The sequence below is a fragment of the Strigops habroptila genome, chromosome 11, assembly GCF_004027225.2.
Source record: "Strigops habroptila isolate Jane chromosome 11, bStrHab1.2.pri, whole genome shotgun sequence".
NCBI classification, from domain to species: Eukaryota; Metazoa; Chordata; class Aves; order Psittaciformes; family Psittacidae; genus Strigops; species Strigops habroptila.
The window spans coordinates 1,795,910-1,811,237 of record NC_046360.1 but is presented as its reverse complement, the minus strand read 5'-3'; the positions used below and the strand labels follow the sequence as shown (position 1 = coordinate 1,811,237).

At 52.6% G+C, this 15,328-nt stretch overlaps 1 protein-coding gene across 6 annotated transcripts in view; it reads left to right on the top strand.

Moving 5' to 3' along the window:
- RPH3A (rabphilin 3A) overlaps positions 1-14,839 on the top strand; it is a 33,262-nt gene extending 18,423 nt beyond the window's left edge. For 4 of the 6 annotated variants that reach the window (XM_030501658.1, XM_032920209.1, XM_030501656.1 and 1 more), the window contains 16 exons: positions 104-190; positions 647-812; positions 1,225-1,266; positions 3,586-3,738; positions 5,106-5,198; positions 5,365-5,424; positions 5,498-5,737; positions 6,396-6,475; positions 6,668-6,742; positions 7,911-8,020; positions 8,698-8,824; positions 9,336-9,392; positions 9,558-9,709; positions 10,939-11,020; positions 11,536-11,632; positions 12,001-14,839. In XM_030501658.1, the coding sequence (XP_030357518.1) occupies positions 104-190; positions 647-812; positions 1,225-1,266; positions 3,586-3,738; positions 5,106-5,198; positions 5,365-5,424; positions 5,498-5,737; positions 6,396-6,475; positions 6,668-6,742; positions 7,911-8,020; positions 8,698-8,824; positions 9,336-9,392; positions 9,558-9,709; positions 10,939-11,020; positions 11,536-11,632; positions 12,001-12,131 (1,752 nt within the window). In that variant the 3' untranslated portion in view covers positions 12,132-14,839. The remainder of the gene's footprint in view (positions 1-103; positions 191-646; positions 813-1,224; positions 1,267-3,585; positions 3,739-5,105; positions 5,199-5,364; positions 5,425-5,497; positions 5,738-6,395; positions 6,476-6,667; positions 6,743-7,910; positions 8,021-8,697; positions 8,825-9,335; positions 9,393-9,557; positions 9,710-10,938; positions 11,021-11,535; positions 11,633-12,000) is intronic. The other 2 variants (XM_030501660.1, XM_030501659.1) reach the window with 1 other exon arrangement.
- The last annotated feature ends 489 nt before the right edge of the window (positions 14,840-15,328 follow it).

Here is a 15,328-nt window from a genome sequence, read left to right as displayed (position 1 = left end):
AACCAGCTCTCATTAACCTGGTGCTCTCAAGGGGTTGGTGCTGGTGCGGTGGGACTTTTTGGTGCCCCCTGCTGCCATCCAGGGCTTTGCTTTCTCTCTGCAGAATGTCTGCACCAAGTGCGGGGTGCAGACCACCAACAGCCGGCCCCACGCTATCTGGCTCTGCAAGATCTGCTCCGAGCAGCGGGAGGTGAGTGTGGCAGCCCCGGGTGCTTCACCATGGTCCCTGCCCTTGGTTTCATCCTGTGCATGGTGCCAACCCCACACCTCTGAGATGGAACCAGCTCCAGACTGGGGGATGCTCGCAGGGACTTCCAGCCTCTCCCCCAGCACCACTAAACTTTGCCCAGCTACTTGAGTCTGGTTCTTATGGGATGAGCTTGTTTTCTATATAAAATTCCATTCTTTTTTTTTCTTGAAAACAAAGTCTTGGGGTTGAAGAGGCCGTTGTGGCCAAAGATCAGCTCCCTGCATCTACAGGCTGCAAAAGATGAAGAGTTTATTCATTAGCAGGGTGGCTGCAGGGTAGGGGGATATGGGTGTTCATATGCTCCCTGTTTTCTGCTGGAGGGGGACCCTGGTCATGCAGGGGATGAAGGCTGCCAGGTCTGCACCCAGCATTCCACCCCATTGCCTGCCCCTGCAGGTATGGAAGCGCTCCGGTGCCTGGTTCTTCAAGGGTTTGCCCAAGCAAGTCCTGCCCCAGCCGATGCCCATCAGCAAGAACAAGGGACCCCAAGCCCCGAGTGAACCCAGCCCATCGGAGCCACCCACCCAGGACCAGAAACCCCCCTCCCGTGCACCCACCCGAGGTAGGTGACCGCGGGTGCTGACTCTCATTGCAAGGGGCGGGGGTGTTGGGTGTCCTCCCATCATTAGCAAGGACAAGCCCTAGCAAAAAGCACCCAGAGCAGCTGTGGAGCTGTTTTCTAAAGGGTGCAGAAATGGCTCTGCTGCCCTCCCTGCATTTTTCCTTGGGCTGTCTACATCAGGATGGCCAGGTTTGGAGGGATATCCTTAAGCAAAGCAGCCCTGGGTGGGTATCTGGGGAGCCCAACCAGGGGTTCAGACAGCGTCTGGGTATGAACACGGTGCTGCAGAAGCCTGGAAAAACAAGAATCTAAAAGGAAAGATGGGGAAAGAGCAGCAGCACATCCCGGGTTGGTGCTGGTGGGGCAGGCGGGCTGCAGCTTCACCACTTCTCGCTCTGTTTGTGCCCTCAAGGCCAGGCGGACGCCAGGCCCGCAGCCGAGCAGGACTCCGATGGTAAGCACCGGCACCCGCACCCTCCCCTGTGCCACTGCCTCGGTGCTGAGCCCCCCCTTCTCCTTCCCTCCTGTCCCTGCAGTGTTTTCCCGCAGGGTTTCCCATAGGAGGCTGCAGTGGGACCTCTCCTTGCTGCTGCCACCCATTGCCTGGGGACAGAGTTATTCTGGGGCTTCCCCACCTACTGCACACGCCTGGGCTGAAGCGCTGCGGTTGAAATGCTGAGCTGAATTGCCTCGTAGGTGGTGTTTCCTGCTGCTGATTGGAAGGTGGTTTTATGGTTATTTAATGGCAGTCCTTAGAAAACCTCCCATGGAAACTTTAGGAAGCTTGCAAGGGGCTTCGTGTTGGCGAGGGATGGAGCAACAGAGCTGGTGACGTTGGGTTTCCCCCACTGCAGCTCTCAATGCTCGTGCCTTGCACCAAAGCTTGCGCCATGCATGTGTAGCAGAGCAAGGTGAGGATGCAGCAATGGGTTTTTATGGCTAAACTTTGCCCCCCTCCAGCATTTGCAGCCCCACAAGGGCACATCCAATTGATGCTGACTGAGAGGGCTGTGTTAGGCAGCAGCAGTCAGTGCCTCCTGCTTACCAGGGCAAAGCCATGTTCCTCATCTTTCTAACCTCCTGTGATGCTCCAGACCCGCATCCCCAAGACACTGCTGCCAGCACTGGCAGGAGCCGGGCATAGGGATGCTCCCAGACAGGCTGTGTCACTGGGAGTTAATTCTGAGGAAGCCCTTATTTCCAGTTTGGCATCAGAGCTCCGAGGTGATGAGATTACCTGATCCGCCTCCAACACCGTCTGCTCCTGGCCGGGCAATGATTAGACTGGGAATAGCCCAGGAACCGCAATGCAAACCCTCCTTTTCCTTTTTCCTTCTTTGGCTATGTGGAGGAGGCAGTGAGGGGCTGAGGACACAAACCCCTTCCAGAGGGGTCCCTCCATCCCACCCTTCCTTTAGACCAGGGTTGGTTGTGACAGAGATAACCCCCTGGCAGATGGCTGTGGGGCAATGGAGGTTTTAGTGGCTGGTTCCCAGGGACGTGTTTGATTTCCCAGCGGGAGCTGCCCGGGGCTTGGCTGTGGGCAGGCAGCATCTCAGTGGGCAGAGCCTTGTGCTGATCCGTGCTCCCTCCGCCCTGCAGTACTGCTTGCAATGGGGATGCATCCTGCACATCTGGGGAGTTGTGGTGTCGGGGTGGGCCCCACTGGAGGTACCCATAGTGGGTACCCAGGCTTGGCCACAGCCTGTGCTACAGCTCAGAGCGCTGGTGGTGAGCTCCGGCCGAGCCCAGCCTGGTTGTGCCAAGTAGTGATCTTCATCTTCCCATGCAGCAGCAGTTGGGGAAGCCACTTAATTAAGACTATTTAATCCCTACGGTAGCTGGTGCCCTTAAGCTTCCCCGCTCCACAACAGGCTGTTTTCATTAAGTCACCAGTTGGGGAGGGTTTGTCAGGCCCTGCAGGTCTCTCCTGTCAGCATGCTCATGACATGCCTGTGATTTTCCTAAAGCTCCCTTGGAAAATTACTTATGGCATCGCTATTTCTGCACCACGGGGCTCCTGGTGGTGGATGCTCGTTTCCTCTCTCCTCCTCAGCACCACAGCATTTCTACCCCTCTCCTCTCTCCAACCTGCAATCTGTTACATTTCACTTTCTCCTTGCGCCCGGTGACCCTCAGAGCCCAGCCAAGGATAAACACCCCATTTATGTCACAGCAAAGATTTATACCTCCCGTCTCTGGCACAAGCCAGGTGAGCGCCGAGACCTTTCCCATCACATCCGTGGGTTGCAATTTATCACTGTGAAGTGGTCTCAGCACCCTGGAGTGTGTGGCTGGGATTTATCTGCTGGGATGGGCACTGCTGGGTGGATGGAAGTGAGAGGCAAAGGCAGCTGTCACCGTTGTCTTGCTAATAAATGGAAGATGATCAGCAAAAAGAAAATATGAGCCCCCTGTTGCGGGGACCTGGAGCTGTAATGCTATTAGGGGTTTGATGGGTGCTGAGGACCAGTTGATGGATGCCTATGGCCTGTTTTCCCCGTGGGACTCTCATGTCTTATGGTATCCCTGTGGATTGCTGTGTCCTTCAGGCTTTCACAAGCACCATGTGCAGGTTTGATGGTGCAAAGCCCTTCTGCTGCTATATAGGTGCTGAATGGTGCTCTGGGGGTGATGCTGCAGCGTCTGTACCCATCCTTCTCCTGACACCCCATCTGGGCATCACCCAAGCGGCTTCTCTCAGGGCCAGTGCTGGGGATGGATGAGTGGTGGGACATGAGCCTGACTGCTGCCTTTATCCCTGTCCCTGCAGGCAGTGATGTGACGGCGGCTGCCCGGGGGAGCTATGCGGTGCCCGGCCGCAAGGCAGCCGAGGGCAGGCAGGGCCCGTGCGGCAGCGAGAGCACCAGCGGGGACACCGAGAGCCGCGACTACGCTGCCGAGAGCGGGGTCAGCAGGAGCCCTGGTGAGAGCCACACTGCGGCGTGCTTGGAAGGAGAGGGCTGGGAAGCACAGACACAGCAGCCCTATGAGGGTTCTTTCTGCTTGATGCGCAGCACTAAGTGATGCTGAGGGATTTCGTGTTGCAGAACACTGGTATCAGTGTTTTACACTGCTCCATGGAGTTTGGTGATGGGGAGGTCAGCGGTATCAGCAGGATCGGGGGATGTGTGAAGGTAGAACCCATTCCAGGGAGGAGAGGCAGGGTCCTGCCGTGCTTTTCCCTGCAAAAGGGCATCATATGGGCTCATGCAGAGACATGAATTTGAAAAGCCACATGCATGATGCGAGAGCTGTAAGTGAAGAGAGGAGTGGGCTCAGTGCTTACAGGCTAATTTTAAGCAGAGATGAAATGCAACCGGGTTGGGACGCTAAGCAGAAGCATTTTTCATGCTGTGATGCCACCCTGTCACTGCTGGGGTGGGCACGTGTCCCCCGAGGCACTGCTGAAGGAGCAGACATGTGCCTGTGGGAGCTTGTGCTTCACTGGCGGGGGCCTGGATGGGGATGTCATTCCTTGTTTCAGGAACATTTGGTGTGCTCCAAGCTATTGTATAAATGGCTGTGATAGGGACGGGTGGCTGACAGGGCTTAGAGGTGCCCAAATTCCTCCTTAGATGCCTCCAGAAGGGGAGAGCCACTTGCAGAGACCACTTTTCATATAGGAAATGAGCCTGCAAATTTAACTGATGAAGCTAAAAATGGCTGGAAAACGCCCAAGTCCTCCTTAATTCCTTGAGGAAGAAAGGAATATTCAATGGCAGGATAGTGGGATAATAGCATTCAAGGCTGCCCTGGCAGAGCTGGTGGTTTGATTCATGTTTGGGCAGATAGCACTTTTGCATCTATGTCCCGTTGCTGCCTTTGGGGTGTGCATACACCCCAGGGGATGTTGTGCAGGGGTGGTCCTGAGGCATTGCTGCTGTTTGGAGGACAGGGTGTGATGGGCATTGCAGTGATGCTCATGGGTTTGTTCACCTTGCAGCTCAGACCAGTGCCTGGCTGCAGCTGCGTCCACCCTCCCTGTTCCGTGCCCATCCTCCTTGTTCCACCTCTCCTGTGTCTCCCTCTTTTGCAAGTGGATCAGCACAGCACAAGATCCCCTAGTGAAATGCTACCTGCTCCAGCCCAGGCTGCACCCGCTCCCTGCAGCACTGACCCCAAAATCATGTAGGGCTGAGCTGTTATCTCAGCCATCTCCGCCATCCAAACCTCTCTCTTCTCTGCTGCCTCCGCTGCCCTTCCCTGACCGATTCCAGCTCTAACCCCTCTTCAACACAATAAAACCCCCGGGGGCTGTTGTTGATTCTCCATTCTCCCCTCTCCTTACAGGTGTGAAGAGGACCAACTCCATGCAAGCCCCACGGCCACCTCCACCAGCCACTGCCAGCCCCGCTCCTGGTCCAGGTCCAGCAGCGCCCTCAGGTAGGATGCGCTGGGGATGCAGCCAGGATGCTCATCCACAGGGGAGGGGGCACCCCAATGCCCTACCATGGGCAGGGTCCCCCCTGCATGGGGCAGTGCCGGTGCTGGGTTGGACAGGGATGCAGGGCTGGAGGTGAATGTCCTGGTAACGCTGCATCTGTCCCAGCGCCGCCGGCAGCAGGAAGACCCAGTCCCGGGGCAGCTGGCCGGTTCCCGGAGAGACAAGGTAAAATCCAGCTGCCTGCAAGGGGCTGGGGGGACACAGAATGTGCTGGGGGCTAACAGGGTCCCTCCCGCAGCGAGCCCACCGCTGGGACCCCCGGAGATGGCCCGGGCTGCCGCAAGGGAGGAGCGAGGAGGGGGCTACACCATGCCCTCTGCCAGGGAGGAGAGGCCGGCACGGCAGCCGTCAGCTATCCCACCGGCATCCACCATCCCACCGGCATCCAGCATCCCGCCGGCATCCGCTGCCCCACAGCGGCAGCCGCCCCAGGAGGAAGAGGAGGAGGATGCCAACAGCTACGACTCTGATGAAGGCAGTATGTACCCATAAGGAAGGGAGCTGTTTCTTCAGGAAAACTGGGATTTTGAGGAGGTTGCCATGGGACTGTGGCTCGCACTGTAAAGTTCTGGGTCTCTGGCAGGGATTGTCCTTGGGGAATGCTGCTCGGAGCCAGGGTAGGGTCTCACAGGCTGTCCCTGCTCAGTCAGTTCAGTGCTGCTTGTGGGATCTTCAGTTGGTTTTGCACCAAATTCCTGAGCGTGGCACAGGGTGGTTTAGGTTCTGGTGAAGACAAGCATGAGCTGATTTCCAACAAGTCAAATGGGGGCTAAACACCAAGCCCCAAGCCTTGGGAGGAGATGCTGGTCCCCACGTCCTGGGATGACATTGTCCTGAGAAGAGATTGATGGGTTACATCCTCCTTTGCTGGGGAATATTGAAGTCAAAAGCCCCAGACTGCCCCCCCCGGGCAGCTCCACTGTTTGTAAAGCTCTGATGACCAGAGCTCGTGTGTCTGGCTGGATCTGTGTGTGGCAGTTTGGCTGATGCCAGCACAGTCTCATGTGCGCTAAATGGCTTTTACATTTGAACCACAAATCCTTCTAATCATTACTAATCAGGGCTGATTACACACAGTTGTTGGCTGGGGTTGTAACAAGGTCCTGTTTCCACCTCCTCCTCTGTCTGTCCATCAGCTACGCTGGGAGCACTGGAATTCAGCCTGCTCTACGACCAGGAGAACAGCTCCCTGCACTGCACCCTCATCAAGGCCAAAGTAAGGGCTCCTTTTATTCCCCTTCTTTCACCAACTTAAGCCCATCGGGGTCCCAGCTCCCAGTGCAATGGGATGGAAGAAGCGTGGCCACTGGCAGAGGCTGCTCTTTGCTCAGTTGCTTGGTAGCACTTTCTCTTCCCTGGCTCTACTTAAAGAGGATTCATACACCATTTTTTCCTTATTATCTTTTAGGGCTTAAAACCAATGGACTCAAATGGCCTGGCAGATCCCTATGTCAAACTGCACCTCTTGCCTGGAGCCAGCAAGGTGAGGCTTTGCCTGGTTTGGTGCATTTGGGCTGGGGACGGAGCAGAGGTTTCTCAAAGCCCCCTGATGTCCCTTCCTTGTGCCAGACTTTCTCCCCTTGTTTTCTCTGCATAATCACTCAGTGCGGCTGTTTTACCTGGGGAGCATCTCTGAGGTGATGATGCTTGCAGATGCTCTTCCATGCCCGAGGAGCAGCTTATCCTGCAGACAGGGATCTGCTTAGGGATGGAGGGGAGCTCCGGAGGAGGTGGCACTGTTAATGCGTCACAAAACATCTGACAAAGATTCTAGTTATTACAGGAGTTTGAATGATCCATTTGTTTTGAAGCTGCAGCATTTTCTTGTTAGAGCTGTGAAGAAATAACAGAGATTTGCTCAGAGGAACTAAGTGTAAAAGAAAGGGGAAAAAACTGATAACAAAAACCATTGAGAAGCCCAGAGAAGCTGTGGCTGCCCCATCCCTGGCAGTGTTCAAGGCCAGGTTGGACACAGGGGCTTGGAGCAACCTGCTCTAGTGGAAGGTGTCCCTGCCTGTGGCAGGGGTTGGAACTGGGTGAGCTTTAAGGTCCCTTCCAACACAAACCAGTCTGGGATTCCCTGACTCTTTGAACTGATAGTTACAGGTTTATCTTATGTATGGGGACTTTCTGCTCTTGTGCAGAGTAAATCAAGGTGTCGTGACCTTGGGAGATGCTTTGATTTCTATTGCTCTCTTGTTTGCTGATCTTTCTTTGTGAGCAAGACACACACAGAGCTCCTTATTTCCCAAGCTATTATCTCCTTTAGACCACAAGAGCCTTTACCCAAGCCCCACACTGTTGCCCTGCGCGACTTCTCCTTGTATAAGTGTCCTTGACGGATTAGATCCCAGACAGTGAAAAAAGCCAAGTGGTGAAGCCTGCCCTGGTCACTGCAGGCAGCTGAGGTGCTTTATTATGTGCTTGTATAAAGGTCCACCCTGTCAGGTCATTGATGCTCACCTGGAATTGATGGCTCACCGGTGCGACAGCCTCAGCAGGCAGCAGTGATGTCCTGCAGAGCCCAGTCAAACCATCTCTTGTGAGCCAGAAGTGATGGAGCATCTAATTTATGCTCTGCCAGGAGCCTAAACTTAAGTGTGAAGAAGATCAGGGGTGTGATTATGCCCTGTTTTGTTTTGATGCTGTAGTCAAATAAGCTGAGGACGAAGACTCTGCGCAACACCCGTAACCCCGTGTGGAACGAGACCCTGGTGTACCACGGCATCACGGATGAGGACATGCAAAGGAAAACCCTCAGGCAAGCAGAGGAGCTGGAGTATCACACAGCGGGATGCGATGGGGACTGTGGGTCTCCTTGCATGGAGCATCACAAGCCAGCCTTCCTCAGCAGGGCACTGGCAGCGAACATGGGTGTTGATAGGAAATGCAGAGGTTTTGGTTAAAACCAACATGCTTCATGTGAACATGCTCATTTTGATGGTCCTTTTAAAGAGAAAGGCATTTTGACCCTGTCAGTTAATATTAAATTATTGGTTTTGCTATTCTTATCAGCATAGAGATTTACATATACATATATATATTGAGCAACCTGGTCTAGTAGATGTCCCTGCCCATGGCAGGGGGTTGGAACAAGATGATCTTAAGCTCCTTTCCAACCCAAACCAGTCTGTGATTCTGTGATTCTATACCTGTGGGATTGAAGTGTCCCAGAAAAGCATTTAAATGTCTCTAAATTTTTGGCATTTCCTTCCTACAGGAAATGTCCATCTTCTGATTTCTTGCCCCATCACAGAGCAATATTAAAAAGTTGGGTTTTCTGACTGCTTTTGGTCAGAGGAGAGCCAGGTGGATGGAGGCTTTGGTGGTGCTTTGCTTGGTCCGCCCCTGAGCAGTGCCCCTGCAGGAGTGGGTTTGTGCTCTGGAGCCAGGCACTGCTGCAGACTGGTTGATGTTCACCTTTCCCCTTCCCTTCAGGATCTCCGTGTGTGACGAAGACAAATTTGGCCACAATGAGTTTATTGGAGAAACTCGAGTTTCCTTGAAAAAGATCAAAGCCAATCAGAAAAAGAACTTCAACATCTGCTTGGAGAGAGTAATACCGGTGAGTTCCTGTGAGATTCCTTGCTGCTACCACTAATGTTGAGGTTGATAGCAAATGGCATGTGAGGGAGGTAGTGATGAGCTTGGAGGCGGAACCAGCCAAGAGCTATAGGTGCCTGACTTCATTGGCATCTTCAGGAGTTGGATTCCTGCTTGTGTCTGGGCTGATGTGACACATCAAGGCCCAGAGATAAGAGCATGGTGGGAATCCAGGGGAAGTGATTCTGGGACCTCTCTGGTTGCAGATCTGCTGCTGTTGCTGGCCAGTGCTGGTGTATGTCCCAGTGGAGGAGAGGGCTCTTTCCCTGAGCTCCACTCCCCAGTGCTGTAGCTGAGGTGCTGAGCCTGTTGAGGTGAAGGTTGATGGAGCAGATGAACATACCTGAGCCCCTTCCACTCCTGTGTCCAGTGAAAGAGCTGGGCTGGGCTCCTGGGGGTGTTTTTCCCATAGGATGGTGCCTCTTCAAATGCATTCACTCATGGCAGTCTCTTTTTTCCCTTCCCCATCCAAGATGAAGCGTGCTGGAACAACCGGCTCATCCCGTGGGATGGCACTGTATGAAGAGGAGGTAAGAGTCCTTGGAGAGAGACATGCTCATCCATCATCTCTCATGTATGAGCCCCTCGTGGGTATACAAGGTTCCCTTGTATCCATCTTGTCTCATCTACGCTGCAGTTGACAGTCTTCCTCGCTCAGCCCCCATGTCCCCATCTCTGGCTGCTTTCTGTTGCAGGTAGATCGTGGTGGGGATATAGAGGAGCGTGGCAAGATCCTCGTGTCCCTCATGTACAGCACCCAGCAGGGTGGTTTGATTGTCGGCATCGTCCGCTGCGTGCACTTGGCAGCTATGGATGCCAACGGATACTCGGACCCCTTCGTTAAACTGTGAGTGAGAGCTGGGGATGGCTTTGGTATGGTAATGTGTGGGCATGGAGCCACCCAGTGTCCTTGGGGAGTAGCTGGTGGGCTGAGAACTCCTTCCAAAACCACTGGAGAGAGGAGAGCGTTTCCCAAGCACCTTGAGACCTCATGCAGGAGTGATGCTGTGCAAGGTGGTGATGCCGCTGCCATGGCTGAAGCTGGGTGAGACTGACCCAGCCCTCAGGTCCATCCACTCCCCATAGATTCCTTAATGCCCAGACTGAAGAGCCACTGCAGAGTGGAAGGACAAGAGGACCTTCTCTCCCGCTCTGACCCACCGTAGCTGCAGGGCAGGGGTGGCTTGATGTCCCTTCACGCATGATGAGCAGCCCCACTTGCTGCCCCATAAGCTCACACAGTGGTTGTAGCTGGGAGCCCAGGATCACCCTGCCATGCCTGTCACTGTCGTGTGCCATGTCTCTGCTGCAAACAGATCAGTTTAATGAACACAGGCAGTGATATCAGCGTGGTTCATGCTCGTGTTGCCTTGCTGTGACACAGAGCAGGTCTCCTCGAGCAGTGGTGCTTGTCAGGTGGCTCCTGTGAACATGGGAAGATAAAATTGCTTTAACTCGAACCTCATAAGCTGTGACACGAGAGGACCCTGCAGCCATTCCTGGCTGTGGGTTTCATTGCTATTTTCTCTTTGCCTTCAGAACAAACCTCTGTTCTCCCTAAAACTCACTCAATAACTCTCATGTTAAACATTCTGCGCATCTTTCTGTAGCTCAGTGGAACTGAGCCGTTTTCCTTGTCAGTCTCCCTCTTGGTTTCTTTGTATTTCCCATTCCCACAAGCAGAAGATGGTGCTTTCCCATTTTTAAACCAACTTCCAACATATATCCAATTAATGCCAACTCTACAATGTAGTTCTGGGGCTGCAGCCAGGCTGCAAAGCCTTCCTATGTTCCGTAGGTGAACCTACCTTGGCTGAATACACCAATCTGCCTGGTATTACTAATGGGCTATTTTTTTCCCATTTTTCTCCCCATTTCTGTGTGCATTCACACATTCTTGGCTGGCTTTTCCATTTTCCATGTATTTTAGATAATATGAGAAGGTGTGGAGCTAGACTGGCTAATCCATTTCTTTGCTAATACCTTCAGTTGCTTTTTCTAGCTCCAAACCTCTGGGGTTTTTAGCTTCCACTGTTCTTGCACTTGAGTTTTTGAGCTGTTTTCTGTTGCCTCCAGTTGGCTGAAACCTGACATGGGAAAAAAGGCCAAGCACAAGACACAGATCAAGAAGAAAACATTGAATCCTGAGTTTAATGAGGTAAGGATGGGTCTATTTTACTTATTAAATCAACTTAGCTGATTACTATGTTGTGTGGAGCAGGCGGAAGACAAACTCCCTGAGGTTTGGTTCCTTTTTCCCCCTTCTGCACCCAGGAATACTGAAAGAATGACTTTACCATGGGAAAGCTCACCAGTTCAGTGCTGGGCAGCACTGGACACACTGAGACCTCCCTGCTGCCGGCTCCATGCCACCCTGTTCAGGGGGTTGGTGGGATGAGCATCCCCATCTTGTGGCTGGTGCTGCTTTCACAGGACACAAGCAAAGTGCTCACTTAGATACAAGGGGTGAGCTCAGCTTATGGGTTTGTGATCCCAGGAGGAAACATGCCACAGGGAAGGAGCATTTGCTCCTTATTAGTGTGTTTCAAATATCATCTGGTTGGATTTTGAATTCAGGCTGCTAAGAGAGATCACTCGCAGTTCCTTGAATGCAGCGTTCTGGGTGTATTTTCCTGGGATGCTTGGTGTGATGTGGATGTTCTCCTTCTACAGGAGTTCTTCTATGATATCAAACACAGCGATCTGGCCAAGAAATCACTGGACATTTCTGTCTGGGATTACGACATCGGGAAATCGAATGATTACATCGGTGAGCTGAAGTCTCTGTGCTCGGGGGTATGGTCCTGACATCCAATACAGTGCTCACTGTACAGAAGGGATGTGTAGGTCACCTGTCATGTGAGGAACCTCAGGCTGAGCTTTGAGGTGGGACCATGCAAGTGGGTTGGGTGCTTGTATCAAGCTGTCAAATATAGTACACCCACTGTGCTGCCCCATCTCCAGCACCCCATGGGGTCTTCTGTGCAGGCAGAGCATCTCTAGTTGTTTCCATGAGAGTTTAAATCCAGGAGATGGAAAGAGATGCTGCAAATGTGGGGTTTGTCCCCATGGAACTGATTTACTGGAACATCAGCATCATCTGTGAATACGATGTCTCCTCTTCTCCTTTTCTTCCAGGCGGCTGTCAGCTCGGCATCACGGCTAAGGGCGAGCGCTTGAAACACTGGTATGAATGCTTGAAGAACAAGGACAAGAAGATCGAACGCTGGCACACCCTCCAAAATGAGAACCACGTTGCCAGTGATTAAAGGGAGCTGCTGCCCGAACCTCCCCAAATGGCCCATCCTCTGCCAAGCCCCTGTAGATCTCTGATGTCCGTCTTCCAGCGCAGTCATGCCTTGCTACACACCTCTGGTCCCGGGGCAGCGATGCTCTTCTGCCTCCTCCAAGCATCCCCTGTGCCCTGTCCTCACTTCCACCTAAAAACTAACCCAGATCTTTTATATTCTCTTCCTCTTTTATTTTGGGAGGGGGGAGGGTGGGTGCCACTGAAATACCCCGTTGTGTAATTTTGTCAAGCAATAGTTATCCTCTGACTGTTCCTCTTCCTCACTAGTCTCACGCACGCTGTGGTAGCATCCCTGTTGTGTGTGTGATGCTCCATGTTCCTCCAGCCCATCACCTCTGGCTCGTGGCTCCTCCATCTCCCAGTGGGATGCACTTGGCTGGTGTCAGAGGGGTTGAGCGCTGGTGTGGGAGCATCAGCCCATTCTGCTTGTGTGATATCAATACCTCAGTTGCAATAATGAAAAAGCTCTTTGGCTTTGGTGTGGGTCGTAACCGTAGCCTGGTATCTGTGTTGTCGTGATTAGGCTAAAGCCTGTGTCACTGATGTAATCCTGCGAGTCCCGCTTGAGCTTTAGTTCTGATTTGGCACACTTGAGCAATATCGTGGTACATCCTTTGCTGAGAAGATCCACCAATAATGATGAGAAATAGGGAGCCACTCTGTGCTCTCAGGGAAACAGAGATTTGGGTTGGTTCGTGTTCATTTCCAACCACCATGCATGGCTCCATTGATGTAGGAGCCCACCCCTCTTTCAAGCTTGTGACTACCTCCTCTTCACATCCTAGCACATAGTACCGACTAGCTGAGCCCCTGGGCCTTCCTTGGACCACCCTCTCTGCTGCCCACTGTTTGCCCTACCACATGCAGGAGGGAAGCCGAGGGAGATGACACTTCCCGCCAGTTAGCTGATGTGTGCAGGGATGATTGCTTTGAAATACCACCAATACTGAAATTAGCTGGAACAGGGAGAGGTCTCCCAAACTTTGGGGTTTGTTATTAGTTTGTTTGCTTATTTTCTTCTGAAATCTGCACAAGAACCGTTGTCTTCAACCTGCTCTTCATGATCCTCTGGAGGTGTTTGATCTGTTCTCGATAGCAGGAGCATCGGGATGTGCTCAGACTGATGCTGACCAGGTTTGGCCCCACTCGCTGTCTCTGGACAACCTCAAGCCTAGCAATGTTGATAGTAGCACAATAAGCACTACTGGAACATAGTGTTGGTCAGCTACACGCTGCGCACGTTGTATGGAACCTGAGCCCCAGCCCCTTGGTTCGTGCTCTTCTCCCATGACTTCCATTGCAACCGCTGCTGCAGTCAGCTGGCATGTGGCCTGTCCTCAGTTCAGCTGTGCTGCAGAGCTCTTTCTTTTGAATTGGATGAGTTATTTTCCTATTCTTGATATTATTTAAATGATTTTTCCCTCCACCTTCCCCCAACGGAATTTGCTGAGTGCTGACCTGCAGTGAGCATCTCTGCAGGGCTGGGATGCTGCAGTTGGTGGGGCTATGTGCCGAGCAATGCTAACACCTGCATGCAAAGCACTGCTGCAGAGTAGCCCTTCCCCAGGCCAGCTCCAGGCTTGCTCCTCCAAGGAAGTCTGCTTCCCCCCTAGCCCCAGCTCTCCACCCTTGGACCATGCATGGGGAAAACAAACCTCAACCAGCATGTGCATCCTCTGCTCCGCTCAGACTGAGCTGGGATAAGCTCTTCCATCACCCCGGGCTCCATCCTGTGGCTGCTTGGGTCATGATGCTCAGAGACGTGTGATGGGAGAGGACACTGAAACTATGCCTCTTCCTTTTGTGCAGTTCTCCGTTCTGCAGCAGTAAGTGCAACGTCCCAGGGTCCCTGAGCCACGCTGGCCTTGGTGCAGGCTATGTTGAGGATTCAGGTGGAAACAACCCCATTCTTTTGGACTGTTTCTCTCTGTGCCCTATGCAGCCGTGCCTGAACCCTTGCTCCACTGGGAAGTGATGGTTTGGCTGCAGGATGCTGTTGTCATCCCTTTTACAATGGCCAAAACCTGCCTCTAGCTCCCAGAGCAGCAGTTGGGCTCAGAGGTGTGCTGGGAACGTGGGCCTGGGGCTGAAATTAGCTTTTAAATGGAAAAAAAACCCCAAAATCCAAGCAATTCCTTGATTTATTCCAGACCTGCAGCAGCCCAGCCTCCTTTTTGTGTGTGGGACGTTTAAATTAAGGTTGCCTTTACCCATGTCCTTCTGTCATTCCTACACAGCCTCTTTTCCCTTCAGACAAATGATATTCAAAGCATCTCTTTGCACCCATAAACATCAACTGCAACTTGCCAATTCCCCCATTGGTACTGAGCAAACCCCAGTCCTCTGTCTCTGCCACCCTCTTCTCTGTTTTTCTGATGGGAATTCCTGCCCTGAATGACTTCTTTTTGTTGTAAATAAAGCATGCACATATGGATTGGGAATGGTGGAAACAAGAACAAAAAGCCTCTTCTGCTGTTTGCATTCAAACTTGCATGCAGTGATTTTACAGCAAAGTATCAGTTTACAACTATTAAGAGAAAAAGAAGATGTTACACAGGAACTAGAGCTACTCCAGTCTTCCGCTGCATGCAGCACAACATCCTCTCTTGATGTGGTATCTAATAAAGTGAGACTATTGGAAAAGGAAAATATCAAACCATCCCGTGACGGTTCTTGTCTTCTTTCATTCCCTGTGGGAATATGAACTCCATGGCCTTGGAGGGGTGGGCAAACATCCTGGTTGTGGGAATTCATGGTGGGCTTCAGGGCGCTGGTAATTTGCGCTGGGTTCAAGGTGCTGAGGAGGAGTTTGGGATGGTGAGGAAGGGTCCCAGCTCTGCAGAGCTGGCCTGGGCTCTGCTGCACCTCTGGAGCCAACGGGGATGGTGTGAGTGTTGAAGAGTCTGGGTTCACATCTTGGGGCCATCGATCCTTCGTGTGCAACCAAGACGTTTGTGCCTTGTTGGGTGCAAAACATGATGGGCACATGCTGCTGAGGAAGACTACAGCACATGGTGGTGGTTGCTGATTTGCTCTGGTGCTTTCTTCCCCTCAAAAACCAAACCCATCTCTTCAGCAACAAAACCTCCTTGTGCCCTTCTTCAAGTCCCAGCCCTTCCTTCTCCTTGGTTTGGGGGAGGAGGAGCCATTCCCTGG